The 17,292-nt window shown below is 46.3% G+C and overlaps 1 protein-coding gene across 1 annotated transcript in view; it reads right to left on the bottom strand.

Annotated features, from left to right (window-relative positions):
- LOC8041294 (proteoglycan 4) overlaps nucleotides 1-11,420 on the bottom strand; it is a 34,234-nt gene extending 22,814 nt beyond the window's left edge. The window contains exons 1-4 of the mRNA XM_029993909.3: nucleotides 11,005-11,420; nucleotides 8,236-8,364; nucleotides 6,044-6,167; nucleotides 3,638-3,757 (exon numbers count right to left, since the gene is read on the bottom strand). Of these exons, the coding sequence (XP_029849769.2) occupies nucleotides 3,638-3,757; nucleotides 6,044-6,167; nucleotides 8,236-8,364; nucleotides 11,005-11,208 (577 nt within the window). The 5' untranslated portion in view covers nucleotides 11,209-11,420. The remainder of the gene's footprint in view (nucleotides 1-3,637; nucleotides 3,758-6,043; nucleotides 6,168-8,235; nucleotides 8,365-11,004) is intronic.
- Between the last annotated feature and the right edge of the window lie 5,872 nt (nucleotides 11,421-17,292).

Raw genomic sequence — 17,292 nt, 5'->3', positions numbered from 1 at the left:
TAACTACGCCATTATTTTCTGAAATTTTCAATGGGAAAAAGAGGCTCCTTTTTGGCCAATTTCGGTAACTGCGCCATTATTTTCTGAAATTTTCAATGGGAAAAAGAGGCTCCTTTTTGGCCAATTTCGGTAACTGTGCCATTATTTTCTGAAATTTTCAATGGGAAAAAGAGGCTCCTTTTTGCCCAATTTCGGTAACTGCGCCATTATTTTCTGAAATTTTCAATGGGAAAAAGAGGCTCCTTTTTGCCCAATTTCGGTAACTGCGCCATTATTTTCTGAAATTTTCAATGGGAAAAAGAGGCTCCTTTTTGCCCAATTTCGGTAACTGCGCCATTATTTTCTGAAATTTTCAATGGGAAAAAGAGGCTCCTTTTTGCCACAATTTCGGTAACTGCGCCATTATTTTCTGAAAGTTTCAATGGGAAAAAGAGGCTCCTTTTTGCCCTATTTCGGTAACTGCGCCATTATTTTCTGAAATTTTCAATGGGAAAAAGAGGCTCCTTTTTGCCCGATTTCGGTAACTGCGCCATTATTTTCTGAAATTTTCAATGGGAAAAAGAGGTTCCTTTTTGCCCAATTTCGGTAACTGCGCCATTATTTTCTGAAATTTTCAATGGAAAAAAGAGGCTCCTTTTTGCCACAATTTCGGTAACTGCGCCATTATTTTCTGAAATTTTCAATGGGAAAAAGAGGCTCCTTTTTGCCCAATTTCGGTAACTGCGCCATTATTTTCTGAAATTTTCAATGGGAAAAAGAGGCTCCTTTTTGCCCAATTTCGGTAACTGCGCCATTATTTTCTGAAATTTTCAATGGGAAAAAGAGGCTCCTTTTTGCCCAATTTCGGTAACTGCGCCATTATTTTCTGAATTTTTCAATGGGAAAAAGAGGCTCCTTTTTGCCCAATTTCGGTAACTGCGCCATTATTTTCTGAATTTTCAATGGGAAAAAGAGGCTCCTTTTTGCCCAATTTCGGTAACTGCGCCATTATTTTCTGAAATTTTCAATGGGAAAAAGAGGCTCCTTTTTGGCCAATTTCGGTAACTGCGCCATTATTTTCTGAAATTTTCAATGGGAAAAAGAGGCTCCTTTTTGCCCTATTTCGGTAACTGTGCCATTATTTTCTGAAATTTTCAATGGGAAAAAGAGGCTCCTTTTTGCCCAATTTCGGTAACTGCGCCATTATTTTCTGAAATTTTCAATGGGAAAAAGAGGCTCCTTTTTGCCCGATTTCGGTAACTGCGCCATTCTTTTCTGAAATTTTCAATGGGAAAAAGAGGCTCCTTTTTGCCCAATTTCGGTAACTGCGCCATTATTTTCTGAAATTTTCAATGGGAAAAAGAGGCTCCTTTTTGCCCAATTTCGGAAACTGCGCCATTATTTTCTGAAATTTTCAATGGGAAAAAGAGGCTCCTTTTTGCCCGATTTCGGTAACTGCGCCATTATTTTCTGAAATTTTCAATGGGAAAAAGAGGCTCCTTTTTGCCCGATTTCGGTAACTGCGCCATTATTTTCTGAAATTTTCAATGGGAAAAAGAGGCTCCTTTTTGCCCGATTTCGGTAACTGCGCCATTATTTTCTGAAATTTTCAATGGGAAAAAGAGGCTCCTTTTTGCCCAATTTCGGTAACTGCGCCATTATTTTCTGAAATTTTCAATGGGAAAAAGAGGCTCCTTTTTGCCCAATTTCGGTAACTGCGCCATTATTTTCTGAAATTTTCAATGGGAAAAAGAGGCTCCTTTTTGCCCAATTTCGGTAACTGCGCCATTATTTTCTGAAATTTTCTATGGGAAAAAGAGGCTCCTTTTTGCCCAATTTCGGTAACTGCGCCATTATTTTCTGAAATTTTCAATGGGAAAAAGAGGCTCCTTTTTGCCCGATTTCGGTAACTGCGCCATTATTTTCTGAAATTTTCAATGGGAAAAAGAGGCTCCTTTTTGCCCAATTTCGGTAACTGCGCCATTATTTTCTGAAATTTTCAATGGGAAAAAGAGGCTCCTTTTTGCCCAATTTCGGTAACTGCGCCATTATTTTCTGAAATTTTCAATGGGAAAAAGAGGCTCCTTTTTGCCCAATTTCGGTAACTGCGCCATTATTTTCTGAATTTTTCAATGGGAAAAAGAGGCTCCTTTTTGCCCAATTTCGGTAACTGCGCCATTATTTTCTGAATTTTCAATGGGAAAAAGAGGCTCCTTTTTGCCCAATTTCGGTAACTGCGCCATTATTTTCTGAAATTTTCAATGGGAAAAAGAGGCTCCTTTTTGCCCAATTTCGGTAACTGCGCCATTATTTTCTGAAATTTTCAATGGGAAAACGAGGCTCCTTTTTGTCCAACTTCGGTAACTGTGCCATTCAGCTCCGTGTATTTTCTGTCACCATTTTCCCATTTAACTGCCAGCACTTCACCATTAAAAATTAAAAAAAAAAAATCCCCTTAACTTTTTAGAAACATAATGGATTGTTTTCAAACTTGGCCATATGGCTCAGACTGCTAGCATTACATTTGGATGGAGAATGAGCTTTCCGCGACACATGGTTTACTTTTGCAGTGAAATAAACGCTGCACATCTTTTTTTGAGGGGACACCATGTATATGAGCAGATCTGAGTCACCCACTGATGCCTAACTATAAGCCAGACACTTTCCAGCATGTACATTATTGCTTACAAGGTCTGTAGGTGGCTACGCTGCTTTACTGAATCAATGACGAGGCTGGGAGGGGTCCTCCGACTACTGTGTTTGCACGATTCAAACGCCCAAAACTACATACGCGTTACAACTGCCATTGTCATCGTGACCATTTGTTTACATTTGCCATTTTTGCATCCATATCACCTGCCTTTTTTCGAGTCTATAGACTGGTGTCCACCACTTTAAGATGGAAAAACGAAAGGAACTCCACTAGGAGGCTTTATTTAAACGAAAGGCCGTCACGCTGCAGGGAAAAGATACCAACGAAGCAGTACTGCGTGGCCTCGTAATCCTAGCGACCAGACGAGCTCGCAAAGTGTCGTTTGGAAGACGACCCTCCCAGAGGCGACTACCTGTTTCTCCTCCTCTCTTTCTTGCCATTTTCACCCCTTTACGCTCCGCACGCTTTCTGACACCACCTGCTTGTGCTCCTCCCTTTCCTGCGTGCTGGGTCCGAGCTCAATCAGCAGTGCACTTGGCTTCCACGCCGGTGTCCAAGGTTCGCCCTTGGACACCGGCAAGTGCACTCGCACGAGTGCATTGAGCACTCATAAAAGCACAATAAGCGCGGCACTTTAAACACTTTGGACGAAAGCAAGGATTACCTCTGTGGACAGCGAAGAACCATCGTTGGACTCCAACAATGACGACAAGCGCACGGTATTTATTTTTGTGTTGGCGGGCGCAGCAGAATCAGCAGCTATTTACCTTTTGATTATCTGGAAACTAAATCGGCCTGCACGTCAGAATTGGGGGCGCGTTAGAATCGTGGAAACACGGTATCAGTTGAGGAAGAAAAAGGTTCATCAAGATTAAAAACTTTAAGAAGCCGTGTCCTAGAGAACACCGAAGACATGCTGCACTCTACCACTCCTTTACGTGGGTGACGTACGCGGTGTTCCTTTGCAGATGCCAATCAATTCAAAAGAGCACCCGAGAAACGTACCGGCAGCATCCTGTGGCTTGGTGACGGCCTCGACGGATTCCACGATGGGCACCACCACTTTCTCCTCCTCCTTGCGTCGCACCTTCCTCTCCTTCTTGCTCAGCAGCTGCACCCAGCCATCTGCAGAACAAACAACCGCTCACCCTTGTAGCGCGACCAGTGCAAAGCACTCCGCTCGTAGAGAGATTGGTCACTGCTTTACACCATGCGTGTAAAACAAAGTGGCCAATTTGATACGCACAGCATGTAACGGGGGAGTACAGTGAGTCTCAATCGCGTCACATCCTGAACCCTGCCGACATTTGCCTATTTGGAAGACATCCTTCGAAGAGTCCCGCCAAGGAGCTCAAATGACGCTTCGCAAATGCCGGCTTATCTGCTTCTTCAAACGAAGCAAGTCAACTAAGGAGTCCTTTAACTCTTTCCTGACCACGGGAAAAGGAGCTATTTTCACAGGATCCGTGTAAACAATTTTATTCTCCTAATACTGGTGAAAAAGATAGTAGACCTCACATACCCAGCAGAATTCTTTATTTGTGTTCTACCTTGGTTACGTCATAGCCTTGATTGCAGTTTCTTCATATTTAACATTTTTGCCCACCTTGTTGGGAACATAAAGCGCGCATGCCGGCTCAGGACAGCCTTGGATATTAAAGTCAACCATCTGTTAGGCAATGTATATAACATCATTTGAGGGGTCCCCAGGGCTCTTGAGGTCTAAAAAACATGCCACAATACTGTTAAAATATGTAAATAATGCCATCTTTGTTAAGAAGACTGATGCAAGTAATTAGCCATGTTAGACAAGTGCAACCACTGTTCTCAGGACTAGTTTTGACAGCCCACCAGCTTGCGATGAAGCTCAAACTTACGTTGAAACTGAAACTACATTTCTTCGGCTATCCCAGAGATTGTGGAACATGAGTCTCCTCATTAACTTGACTTTCTTGACGGCACTTGGAAACCATTGATCACCGGTGATCGATGGCCTATGGGCGCGATCGAGAAAGAGTTAATAAATGAGCTGGTTGTCATCTATGCCGTCCACACTTCCCTTTCACTATCGTCCGTTGCAACTCAAGGAGGTAGGGCGAGGGAAAGGAAGGCCGGGGAGGAGGAAGCAGGTGGAACATTGGAGGGGGAGGTTTCCCCCTCTCTTCTCCAGCATTCAGTCTGCTTCCTCCTCCCCAGTCTTTCTTTCCCTCGCCCCACCTTCTTGAGTTGCAACGGACTATAGGCGCTGAAGCCAAGGAGCTGTTCACAAAAGCAAGGCGTATAGTGAGGCAATGACTCAAGAACATGCGCTGCTCCATGAAAAGAATGGGACAAATAAGCCTATCGTAAAATACCGAGCAAGCGCCCACTCAAAATATGAAGATAATCGCAAAAATAGGGGAATGGGCGCTTGTTAGGTCATTAATTTTACCTATATATCTACTGTGCATATTTTTTCAGATGCTGCAAAATTTTGGGGTGGGCACTTAGTTTGGAATGGGTGGATGCTCAGTATTGTACGGTATGCTCTATTTCACACTTGGTGCAGGACGCTGTCAAAGCTACTGGCACAAGCCTTTGTGTCATTTCTCACTGGGACGAGAGCCGGTGCGAACCAAATGTTCATCTAATCCACCTGGTCGTGCCAGCAACTTTGGCAGCATCATGCACTAAGCATAAAAATTGAGTATAGAAGCCTCGAATCTCGGGAGGAATCGTAAAAGACGGGCAAGCTGCTAAGTTATTTTACAATTCCACAAGACAAAAAAAAAATAAAAGAATAAATAAAAAGATATATAAAGAAAAATGAACGACAATTACAAACGGGGTCATTAATTACAAACAATCTGTCTCCTATTGTTTCATCTCTTCTTGTCTTAAGAAACTACGAGTATGTTTTATGCTCTCAAAGGTTAGCTCGTGAAATCTTCAGCAGGGCAGAAAATATTTTCCTCCCTGCGCATTCTTATGCTAGAGTTTGACAAATTCTGGCCACATCTCTCTTGCCTCGAGGGTCCTTTTTTTTTTTCCTTATTGCATTTGCCGAACCACAGCTAAGGGCTGGTTAGCACACCTGCAACTCCTTAGGAGTGAGTGGGTTACGACCTCTCGCAATACCTTAAGACGAGAGATCGTGCTGGCACACTGACGCCACCCAGGGGGTAGCCCTGGAATCGCATTTTACTAGAGCCAGAGTTTTGCAGTATTTGAGAGATGTTAAGTGCATGCTATCTACGAGAAATGATAGTTTATAGTATTGACAAGTTTTTTCGAGCCAATGGTAAAATGCACAAAAATGACGGGAAATATATGGAAATGGTGAGCGTTTCACAGCTACCCAACAGATGGTGGCATTGTGCTCGCACGTGTGTGAATGAGCCTTTGGCTTCATGGAACTGTAGAAGGACTCACCACTGCTCTCCTCGGCTGTCAAAGGTGCGGCCGCCTCAGCGGGTGCCTTCTCCTTTTCTCCGGCCTTCTTTCCCTTTGTTGCAGGGCGTTTCTCTGGCTGCGTCACCTTTTTGGATGACTGAGACTGCAAGCAAGCAGATGGGAGAGACTGCTCGCAAAGCTGGGCTCGGACACTGTTGGCTATCGTCGCATTTTCAGACTGAGCTAGGCTTTTGCGGGATCTTGCGTCAAGAGAAAGGAATGAAGATTATAGCACTAGACTACAACCACGTAAAACGCAGTAAAAGGACTTCCCATAAGTAGTAGACTCTTCCAACCATAAAAACAATAGGAACAGCATCACGTACGAATCTAAAAGTAGAGGCACGGTGATTTTAACCAAAACAATATTGCGCACTCAAGCAGCATCCTCAAGAACATCCGTATTATCACTACCACGAAGCAACGCTCCTTATTTGTGCCAAAAGTGAAATGACACGCAATGAAGATGGCCAACTACAAAACTTTGGCGAGTCTCTGTCATATTTAGCTACAGCAAAATGGCGGCTCAAATCTTTTGTACAGCTGATATACTCCATGCACTGGCAGCCCCTAAGATTTGCCATAATTTTTACTGGGGCTTTGAACTCCGTCTTCATCTAAGGTTTTTGTGCTTTTGAACCCACGAGAAGTGGAAGTTTTGTACTGGTAGGTTGAAATATAAAGCAACGTGTCTTCAAACATTTCCCCGGTAATTTTTGCAAACAATAGCGGGTCATTCCTTTCGGTAGCCGCCTCGCTTTATTATGGTGTGTGTGTCTGTCTCAACCAGAAGAAATTACACAAAGTAGAGTATACATAGGTACGGCTCTTTGTTCTTGCATTGCAAACATCTGCAAAATCGGCAGGATTTTGCAGATGTTTGCAAAAACATCTGCAAAATCCTCTGCAAAATTTTTTTCGAAAATCTACAATTCTCGAAAAAAATTAGATATTTCCCTCACTAATGCAAGAATTCAGCTCCGTATAAACTATATTTTATTTGAATTAAAAACAAACTGACAGCAGTGCATGCCAAAGATTTACTACTATTTTCCACATCATGCTCCTATCATGAATCGTCGTTATTGTTCAAACGAAGTGGCCCCTATAGCAACTGCACACGTCTAACTGTAATAATCTTTCTCCCATAGGCACCAAAAAGAGCTAAATTTTAAATTCTAAATTTTTGCTTGCCATGCACACCGATTCCGCAGATTGCGTGGTTCATGTGATTCTTGTCGGATATTGCGCAATGTTCAATGGGTGCTCTTTTGAAATTTTTATCCATTTTAGTCAAAAAAAGGGGATGGGCAATCTCTCGGTGGAAGGCATCCCTACAAGATTTCACACTATACACTACACCAGAGAAGAGGGGAAGAAGGAGCTCCCCTCTTAGCAGGATCCTCTTTTGTGTCTCCCGGACTTGCTCAAACGTCGCTATTCTCCTCCTAGAAGATTATAGAAGATTAAAGGGGTCATGAAACGATTTTCCTGCTTCTTCCTCCTTAGCTTTAATCCTCAACTCAAATGCGAATTGTGAAATCACGTCCTCGTGACATTCTTCGGCACCGGTGCGATGACTCCTAGCTTCCACCGTGCTTTTTATGCCCACCATAGAACTTGTCATTCCCCAGTGACAATAAGTTCCGTCTGGGCACTCATTGGCCACGAACGCAAATCCGAATATTCGTCGACGGATTTATTGTTGACGAGCGCATACGTCCAAGTGACGCAGTTCTCGTGTCCAATGCGTGAGCTGGGCTCGGCTGACGTCAGGTTGGCACCGCTAACGCGCTTTGGGAACCGCGGATGTATCATAGTGAAAAGGCGGAGAGCTTTCGAAGGAAAGGAGGTACAAAATAGACCGCTATATTTTCAAATGTTTGTATCGAAAAGCTGGCTTTTAACTTTCTACCCTCTTTCTTTTGGCCAACTAACAATATGCGATTAGTAAAGTCCCAATTTAAAATAATTTATCCCATCCCCCAAAATTCGTTTCATAACCCCTTTAACCCGTCACTCAAAATTCCTACAAAAGCAGCTTCCCTCTCCTCCTCTTACATGGTGGTCAAAAGTATGTGATGTGACGTCAGTGCAAGCCATGTATACGTCTGATCCGAATGTTACTAGAGATGTTCAGGGCACAAATACGAAGCGTGAACACATCTCACCTTGGCATCAAGCTTTTCCGTCTTCTGCTTGGCAGGAGCTGCGGCCTTCTCCGAAGCCTTTGGCTTGGCTGGAACTGGAGCTGCCTTAGGCGACACTGTGGGTGCATGGCCGTTAGACTGAGGCTTGTTCTGCAAGGCAGACATAGGAGGGTAACAGATATTACGTCAAATTCTGAATGAATGCTCACCCATTTTGGAGATAAATGGTGAAAAATATTGGGTGGGCGATCTTTGAGAATGAGACAGCGTGAGTTCAGCGAAAATTAGGTAAATACCACGGCACCCGCTATCAACCGCACGATAGGGGAACTGATACAGGATTTTACGCTGTATATCTGACCTGACTGTTACTAGATATGTTCAGGGCACAAACACGATGCGATAAACATGCGAGAAACTCATCACAAACCCTCGTTTCACGGGAACTCGTACTACAGATTGCGGACGTGACAGATTTGTGTTCCAAAGTGCAACTAACATGCAGGAACCTGCTACAAACTCCTCTGTCAAGGAAACCGATATCGGGCAAACAGATCATGGACATGGCAAACTTGGGTTCCATGGTGCGATAATCACGCGGGAATCTGCTACAAACTCGCCTGTGACATGTACCGATGCCGCAGATCACGCAGTTGATCCGATTTCCACTGGACATCACGTGATGTCCAGTGGAAATGTTTCCGAATGTTTAGCCTATGTACATTTAGCCAGAAAAACTGAACGGGAAACCACACTTGTACGGATTTTACGGTAATTGCCTATGGCAACAAGGAGACAGACAGCCACATATAACTTTTTTCAGAAGTGCTGGCAAGAAATGGTCTTACTTCACAACACATATCAGTCGACAGCTTGAAGCAACCTCTGTAAGCTGAGGACTCCCCGCTTTGGGTGTCTGCTGGCAAACTCAGTGCCTATACAGGTTTGTACGGGCCCCTGGACATTGCCATTTTGCTACACCATCCAACCTTCGAGCCTCAATAAGGCGTGCCCGCACTTGCCAGTCTCGTATGTGGTATGTGTGTTGATCGTTTTCCCTGTCATGACGGCCAGACTAGTCTTTGAAGTGTGCTCGCTTGCAAACATGTATAGATGACAGGGAATGCTGTCCACAACTAGAAAAGGCCCATCACCACCTCTGAGCTAGTACAAATACCACGAACGCTACATCACCGAAAGTGGGTGACCGACACTTCAAAGGTTAAGGGTGTATGTAGCATGTACTCCACTGTCATCGTACAGATGAGTTTGACACTTTGAAGAGTAGCAACTAGGTTCTGGTTCGATGCAGCACAACGCTAGTATGCACACACACATGCTGACCACAGGTTCGATTATTTTATAGAACTGTCACTATTGGTTATTCCAACAAAATGGGAAATGGCTTGCACCATTTGGCTAGCATATTGTGCTATGGTAGCAGAAGGTTATCACACCCACTTGTCTATATCTCCTTGACAAAACATACCAGTGAACTGTCAATCACAATGGAGGGTCAAAGGTGAGGAGAGACTAGAAACAAAATCAGCTCCTGACAACTAGTTCTCTGTACTACTAGCTAGTTCACAAAGGACTGTTAGTGATAACTCAAACTGCATCTGTGCCATTAACCACCATTCTCTGAAACATAATTTTTTTATTTGAAGCGTTAGAAAATCATCCAACCAAAGAATCTGAAAGGCACATGGGTCCCTTGCCCCTGGTGACTTCAATCTTGCAGAGGTCATAAATATATGTTTCATGAAACATTGTTTTATTCAACAGATTATCGAACGCCCCCCCCCCCCCCCCCCCTTTCTCCCTTTCCAAAAGAAAAAAAACTTTTTTTATGGACGGTAACTTTAAAACGATTCCTGATCATTTCTACATATGTGCCAGGGTAGGGATGTAGCACGTGCAACGATTAATTATTCCTGATCATTTCTACATATGTGCCAGGGTAGGGATGTAGCACGTGCAACGATTAATTATTTTTTTTTCCCATACCGTAATGTTTTCTTTTCTCTTTTTAGAAAGAGAGATGAAACCTCCTGATCGGGGGAAAAAATCTGCCCTTGTAGCACAGCAGGGAATCTGAGGTCAAGCAGGGCAGGAACCGTCAACGAAGAGCAGCCGAGGCAGTACAGTAGCGCACGCGGCAAAAATCCGTGCGCTTCCACGCCACTCGGACACAAAAACCCATCTAATCTTTCCGGAGGCTCCAACTAGCGCTGCCGTGGACACGAAAGTAAGAGGAGAGGATAAAAAAGAAGATAACGCTGGCTCAGTCTAAGTAGCCACTGCACGAGAAAACGGATCAACAGAAGATCGGGTTAAGGAGGTTTGCTGCGGTTCCCTTAATCGAATAAACGCTAGTAATCCGATTTCTTTTTAGGCGAGATTCGACGAAAAAAAAGTAGCGGCGACGCAACGTGACCTTAGGTCAGCGGCACCTCGCCTTCCGGCGGTCGGGTTGTGGCGGATGGCGGAGGACCGCGATGATCCGGGCACAGATTGAGGAAGTAATTTTTGTTTCTTCTTTTTCTTATTTGGAATTGTTGATGGGCGCAAGCTCCGAGGACGGGATTTAGGGAAGGCGCGAGCGGCGTGCCCGAAAGAGTTGATCCGGTTTTCGGAGCTCGCATATGGCAGGACCCGAGAACTCGTTTCAACCGAGCCCTTCACGCAGTCAACAGGTTTCCCCGAAATAAAAAAAAAAAAAGATAGATGAACCAACAGATAAAGGTTCCGTTGACCCTCCCGCTTTTAAGTTGTCGCGTCGGGTTGTACCTTCTGCGCTTCCTTGGCCTGCTTCTTCTTCTTGGCTGCTAGCTTCTTGGCGTCCGCACGTTGGATTTCTTCTTCGTCCACGAAGCTGGGCGGCAAGCTGGGAGACTTGAAGCCGAAGGCGAAGACCAGCAGCGCGCACACGATGACGCCGACGATGGGGAAGGCGAACTGGGGGCTCACCACGTCTCCCAGGGGAAGCTCCATGCTGCCGCCGTCTGAGTCCGAGCAGAGCGGCCGTTACCGGAGAGGTCGGCTGACACGCACGCACGCTGGGACCCGCGGACCAACACGGCGGCTCCAACGTCAGCAACCATCGGCCACGAAAGCGACGTCGGCGCCCCACTCGACTCTCCTTAGGCCCGTCCGTGAGCTCGTTCTTTTCAGATGCCGCCGCAAGGAGAGAGGGCGCTAGCGACAAATCATTGAGCGGGAGACCCGGACGAGGGTGAGAGAAGAGGAGGCCTTCGGTGGGCAGAGACGGCGGCGCACCGTCAAAATCGACGATGCTTGTTCACCGTCAAAGCAAATTTCAGCGGAATCAGCCTGGCAGCCGCCTGCTCTCCGAGGCGTGTGCGGGAGCGCAACGAACGCAGGAGTACCGTCGGCGCCACGGCTACACTGAACAACGACCACACAATACGGCGAGCAAGTGTCCTAAAATGCGTCTTTGGCTCATTGGGCGCGTTCAGTAGCGCCTCCCTTGCCTCCGAACGGAGTGCCTCGAGTCGGAGTCATCGGAGCGCCTACTGAACGGCAAAAAAACCCGCGGCTCCAAACCTGCTTCTACGCAGTTTCCGCTTCCTCCCCTGTGCCAGACGGTCTCCGAATAAACTGGAAGCAGACGATGGCGAGCACGATCGCTTTTATTTGACGCCGGTATTGAAGAAGTCTTTACAAGGTCGTTGAAGAAAAAGCGGGTGATTGTACACATCAGCGCTGCTGTTCGAAGCGATGCAACGCGATCGAGCCCTTCGCTTGGCGGTGCAAAGTCAGCTACTGTTATAAAAGCCGACAAAAATCGTCGTCAGTACACGCGGAATACCGAGCTCAGCGAATCTACCCCGCCGGTTGCGATACTTTTATACGGCCATAAGTTTGTTCTGCCCTTCGTTGTGTATACAGACGGGAAGTTCGGCCGCGCTCGGCGATCAAGGTTTTGTCGGCCGAAGCGAGCCTCAGCCAACGTGCACCCCGATTTAGCTACGCAAGCAAAACATTAATCGGTATCATGCTCTGCGTGAGTGTCCAACCGGCTTCCAAAGTTGCGTTCATACCCTGTTTTTCTCTGTTGAGCGCGGACAGGACTATCGTCAATATTACCGAGTTTCCGTGCAACGGCGATCAAGAGACGGCGCGTCAAATGAACGTTTGCGTTGTTTATTAGCATATTCAAACCAAACCAAATACGGTCCAATGCATTTTCCGAAAGAGCCTTACCTCAAAAAGATATTCGAACGCGTTATTCGTCTTACCTTGAGCACTTTTCATTAACAAAACCGAGCAAACCGCGCACCCGCTACGGAACCGAAGCAGCTTATCCCGCCATATTGTTTGTTTTTTACTCTTTTAGCGCCGGAAATCGTCACCAGTCAGGAAATGACGTCATTTTAGCTCCTTTGACTCTACGTGCACCGTCTCCGGACTCGGTGCTTCGGAGCTTGACTCCGAAGCCCCGGAGTTACGTGCACCGGAAGTGACTTTTGGCCGTCCAGTGGAAGGAGTCAGTGACTCCTTGACTCCGGGGCCGCTACTGAACGCGCCCATTGGAACGCGAAGAGGGGTACCCTAGCCGATCAAAGGGCAACACATAGGCAGCCGGCAACGGCCAGGCGGCGCCAGCAGGGTGACACCGCACGTAAGCGCACGGTTACACCCTATCTCGTTGTAACTTGGCAAACGGCGAACGATAAGCCCCACATTGCGTGCCGAAGACTTCGAAATGCGCGACGTATACGAGCGCAACGCACACATATTGGAGCATGACGCAGCGAAAAGCCTGATACTTCTTCGGAGTTGAGGCGCGCTCCGGTGATACGCAGTCACGTTCCGATTGGCCCGCCAGAGCCGTAGCTTCCGCTGTACTGGCACGTTACGCGATCACGGCTTCCTGGGATACCCAGTATTTCTTGCTTCAGACACTAGGCTCAGCGGCGCCACAAGAGTAAAAGCTCACGTTTGAACAATGCAGGCGCCACTCCCAGGGGTACCCAATATTTCTTGCTTCAGTCGCTAGATGGCGCCAAACCAAACAGCATTGCAGATAACGCAACGATGACTATGCAGCGAAGCTCGCGCCATCATTGGTTGAAGTCGGGGGAAAACAAACGCACAAGGTACGCAAGACGCAGACGAACTTGCACACCGTATGCGGAGCGCAAGTTCGTCTGCTTATTTTACAGGGGTTGGGGTGACGTCAGAACGCCGAGCTCTGATTGGCTCTGATCGAAGGAGTGTGGGTAGACCTAGAGCCACTAAATAAGCTGCGCTTAGAGTATCGGCACTCCGTTCCCCGACATTGTTGTGGGCGCCGCCATTTTGGCTCGTATGCAGAACAGACGCAACGGCCGATCCTCATGATTCAAAAGTGCGACTTCCTCAGCATTAGATTCGGTGTTAGGAAGGTCATGTAATATTGCTTTGCTCTGTCGCGAACGGTTTAAACATTTGTGGAGGGCGGAAAAGCATTTCCTGTGATTTCAGATAAAGCTTCAGATAACTGGCAACCATGATTTTAAGCCACAATATGGCCAAGTGTCGTTACTCTGAAGCGTAGCTTATTTAGTGACACTAGGTAGACCCAGTGGCGTCACGAGGAATCAGAGGCACCCGGCCCCCCTCCGGCTGAGGCTGGAAACGGGCCCCTAAGAGCTGCACTCTAATACCCCTGTTACACGGGCACACTTAACCGCGGTTAACTCATCTTAACTGCTGTTGCGCGGCACCACAGATACCGCACTGGACTCTCTGACAGCTATTTCAGAAGAAGTGAAGAGCGCGCGCGTACTGCTTCGATAGATGCTCAAGATGCTCAAGCGCACGTTCGCCCATTGCTTTGACTGCATAGCCGCAGAATGTTGTCCGCAAGTATTGTGCGCTAACTGTGACTTAGCGTAACTGCAGTTAAGTGCGCCCGTGTAACGAGGGTATAAAAGGTGTGTGGTGACAGAGCATCAAAGAAAAGGATGTCCACCGAATGCGGGTGCGCGGGGCTAAAAGGCAACAAGCGCGTGACGGTGATATAAAAAATAGTCTTGGCCCGAGCTTCGTCGTGTTCGGTTCCTTTCCTTGCTTCGCCACCACAGGTGCAAAACAAAAAGTAGGTAAATGGTCACTTATGTCGCGTGTAAAAATGCCAGGAGAAACCTCGTGAGTGCTTTAATTTGTTATACATACGCCGAAATAAGTCGCGACATCCGAGGATACCCCGGTGGGTAGTGTCACAGTATTAATACAAGGTACACAAGCCATTTTGTAATTCAAACGCGTGCTTTTCTTTTTTACGGAAATCGATATTTATATCGCCCATTATAAAGAAGGGCTTAGCTGTTGAGCCAAGAACCCCAAGACTGTCCTCACAGTAAGATATAAACTGAGATTTGTCTCCAGTCGGCGGCATATAATCAACACAAATAACAGTACTTTCGGCGTCTAAAACAAGAGACTCGACGTCTGTCGAGGTAGCGGAAAACGCATCTAACACAAATCAAGAAATGCATTCTCTTAAAAAATTGCTACCCTGCCTCCTTTTGCATTTTTTCTGCCCAGAATGGGGGGGGGGGGGGGGGGGGGGGGGGTGCATTTATGGCCAGTGAAATGAGGAGGCTCCGACTTTTAGGGATCTACGTTTCCGTACAAAGCAAAGCATCAAGATTTATACATAATTAAACATGAGGAAGATACACCTTTCTCGTATCTTCCTCATGTTTAATTACTGTTAGCAACACGCTCGTTTTGTACTTATACATAATGATTCAAAAAACAACTTTAGATAGTCTTGTTTATTGTTTATGCTCCTGGGATTAAAATTAATCGAGGAAATATGTGAATAATAACTTTGATATGTTAGATTGAAAAATGAATCCTCGTAGTATCTTCAATCTACTGGGGGTGACACAATCATTTTCGTCAAAACTTATTTGGGCTCCGAGTTATCTGCAAGTTGTCAAGGTCATCGCTGCACTTGATGAGAACAGCGCGTGCTCCTTCAGTTTTTCGGGCAAGAATTTATCCGTTTGTATGCCATGCATAAGCGTAGTTCTTCGCTTTGGCGCGTTTTTAGCTGCTCGAAGAAGCTCCCGATTACGCCGTGTCAAATTCTCTTAAATGAACAACCGAAGGGGCATTGTTCTTTAGTTTATTTCGTTTTTTTAGGCATCCATCTCCAGTCTGTTGCCTCGCGAAATGAATAATCACTCCGGGCAAATTTCGTTCTCTAGCGGGTAGCCTGTGAACCGATAAAATGTCGGACTCGGTGAGGTGAGGTACCTCCAGATTGTTAGCAACCTCATTCAACGAAGGAATCAGATTCTCGCCCTGCGCCGCAGGGGTCCCATGAACCTGTAGTTTGGGACGCCTGCCCCGAAATTCGAGTTCATTAACCTCCTGCAGGAGCTGATCCTGTACGTGTTTACGTTTATCATCCTTTTCTTACAGTTCTGTTACTCTCTTTCTAGGTTTTTTTTTATTTCGGTCATCTGAGAATTGAGGTTCTGTTTGATTCCATCAAGGCTTTTAGACATGAATTGGATGGACAGCTCTATACTGTCTACCTTCTCTTCAAAAGGGGAGGATTTCCAACCCCCCGGTTGATAGATGAGGGAAGATTTCTCATATCGACTTCAGGCTGATGTTCCTCACCGCCACTAGCCTGCAATCCACCACTCCTGCATGCTGGGCACCGCCAGCACTTTTTAGCGGCCTCGGTTTTCCCACGCAATGATTTCTTGGTCACACCGGCCCATTTACCGAAATGATACTTGCACTCACATTCGCAGCATTCTACGAACATATCCGTTTCGTACTCTGGCCAATGATATGAGGAACATGTGTCAGCTATTTCTGCTAGTTTAAAGAAACACAAGCTCAGACACTAGCACAGCAATAGTGGCAGCAGCGGCAGCAGCAGCAGCAGAAGTTAGGCTAAAGTAATGAAATAGAGTTGTTACCAACCTGTAATAGGCTTGGTACGTGGTTAGCGATGTTCGCTTGGTGCTGCCGCTGCCGCAAAAGACCCACTCCCTCAGAACCTTGCACAAGCTCCAAAGTCTGTTCACCAGATAACTGAACGAACGAGGATTTACATTCACTCCAGAGGTCACTCTCGCCGCTTCCTCACCGTTGAGCAGCAGAATCAGCTGGCGACAAGCTGCGGATGAAAGTCATGAGCATCAACAGCCCAAGCGCACTCGGTGCCGATGCGGGCGATGCGAGTTTCTGTCAACCGGGAGGCCAGCACAAACCGTTACCGTTCCAGCTCTTCGTCATGACGCGGTGTTGCAGAGAGCAGGGTAAAATACAACTACACGGACCACCGAAGCAAACGCACTGCTATCGTGAATCTTGGCTTATGATTGCGCCTTTGCAGATCATCTTATTCGCTTTGCTGGAGAGACGCAGTGGACGGGCATAACAAAATCGCTTGCATATTCTGCACACCTCACAAAAGCATTTACCCTGTCATCTTGCGAAAAACAAAAAGGAACGCATCGTCCTAAGCTTCCCCTGTCTTTTACCTGCTTTAAAGTAGTTTGTACCTGCTAGTAGATATGCCTACTGAAACTGAAACAGGGCAATGCCAGAGAGGAAGAGACAAAGTTGGGAAAGCTTGCTCGCTGTCTCCAACTTCTCAGCTCTCTAGTGATTGTACATAATAAATGCACCAACGCCTCTTCCCAAAATAAGGAAAAAGCACTACGTTCACTACGTAAAAATGGTCTCAGTTCATGAATCTGTGGGCAGGTAGGAAATCTTGCCCTAATTTATTCACGCCGCGTGATGAGCGCAGCAAACTCGCACGCGATTTACAGGAAAATATCGGTGGTTCCCTGAAATTCTGTATAACCGGTCGTTTGCCGGACCCAATCATCTACTCGAGCGGTGTGCGTCGCTGCGCAAACGCAGTCCAACACGAAGCATAAAAACGGAGATTTAGGACAACAATCCGGGGTCAATTATTCAATTAAAACGACGAAATTTTGTTGAAAACGCCCGCAGCTTTTTACTCACGGTATGTGTAGGGATACTCGGCATTAACTGCGCCCTCCCGGACCAGCTGGACCGGATCAGCTG

This window comes from Ixodes scapularis, unplaced genomic scaffold (genome assembly GCF_016920785.2).
Source record: "Ixodes scapularis isolate PalLabHiFi unplaced genomic scaffold, ASM1692078v2 PGA_scaffold8__174_contigs__length_109621045, whole genome shotgun sequence".
Classification (NCBI taxonomy): Eukaryota; Metazoa; Arthropoda; class Arachnida; order Ixodida; family Ixodidae; genus Ixodes; species Ixodes scapularis.
Note: the sequence above shows the minus strand (reverse complement) of the source record. Positions and strands in the feature narration are given on the sequence as shown.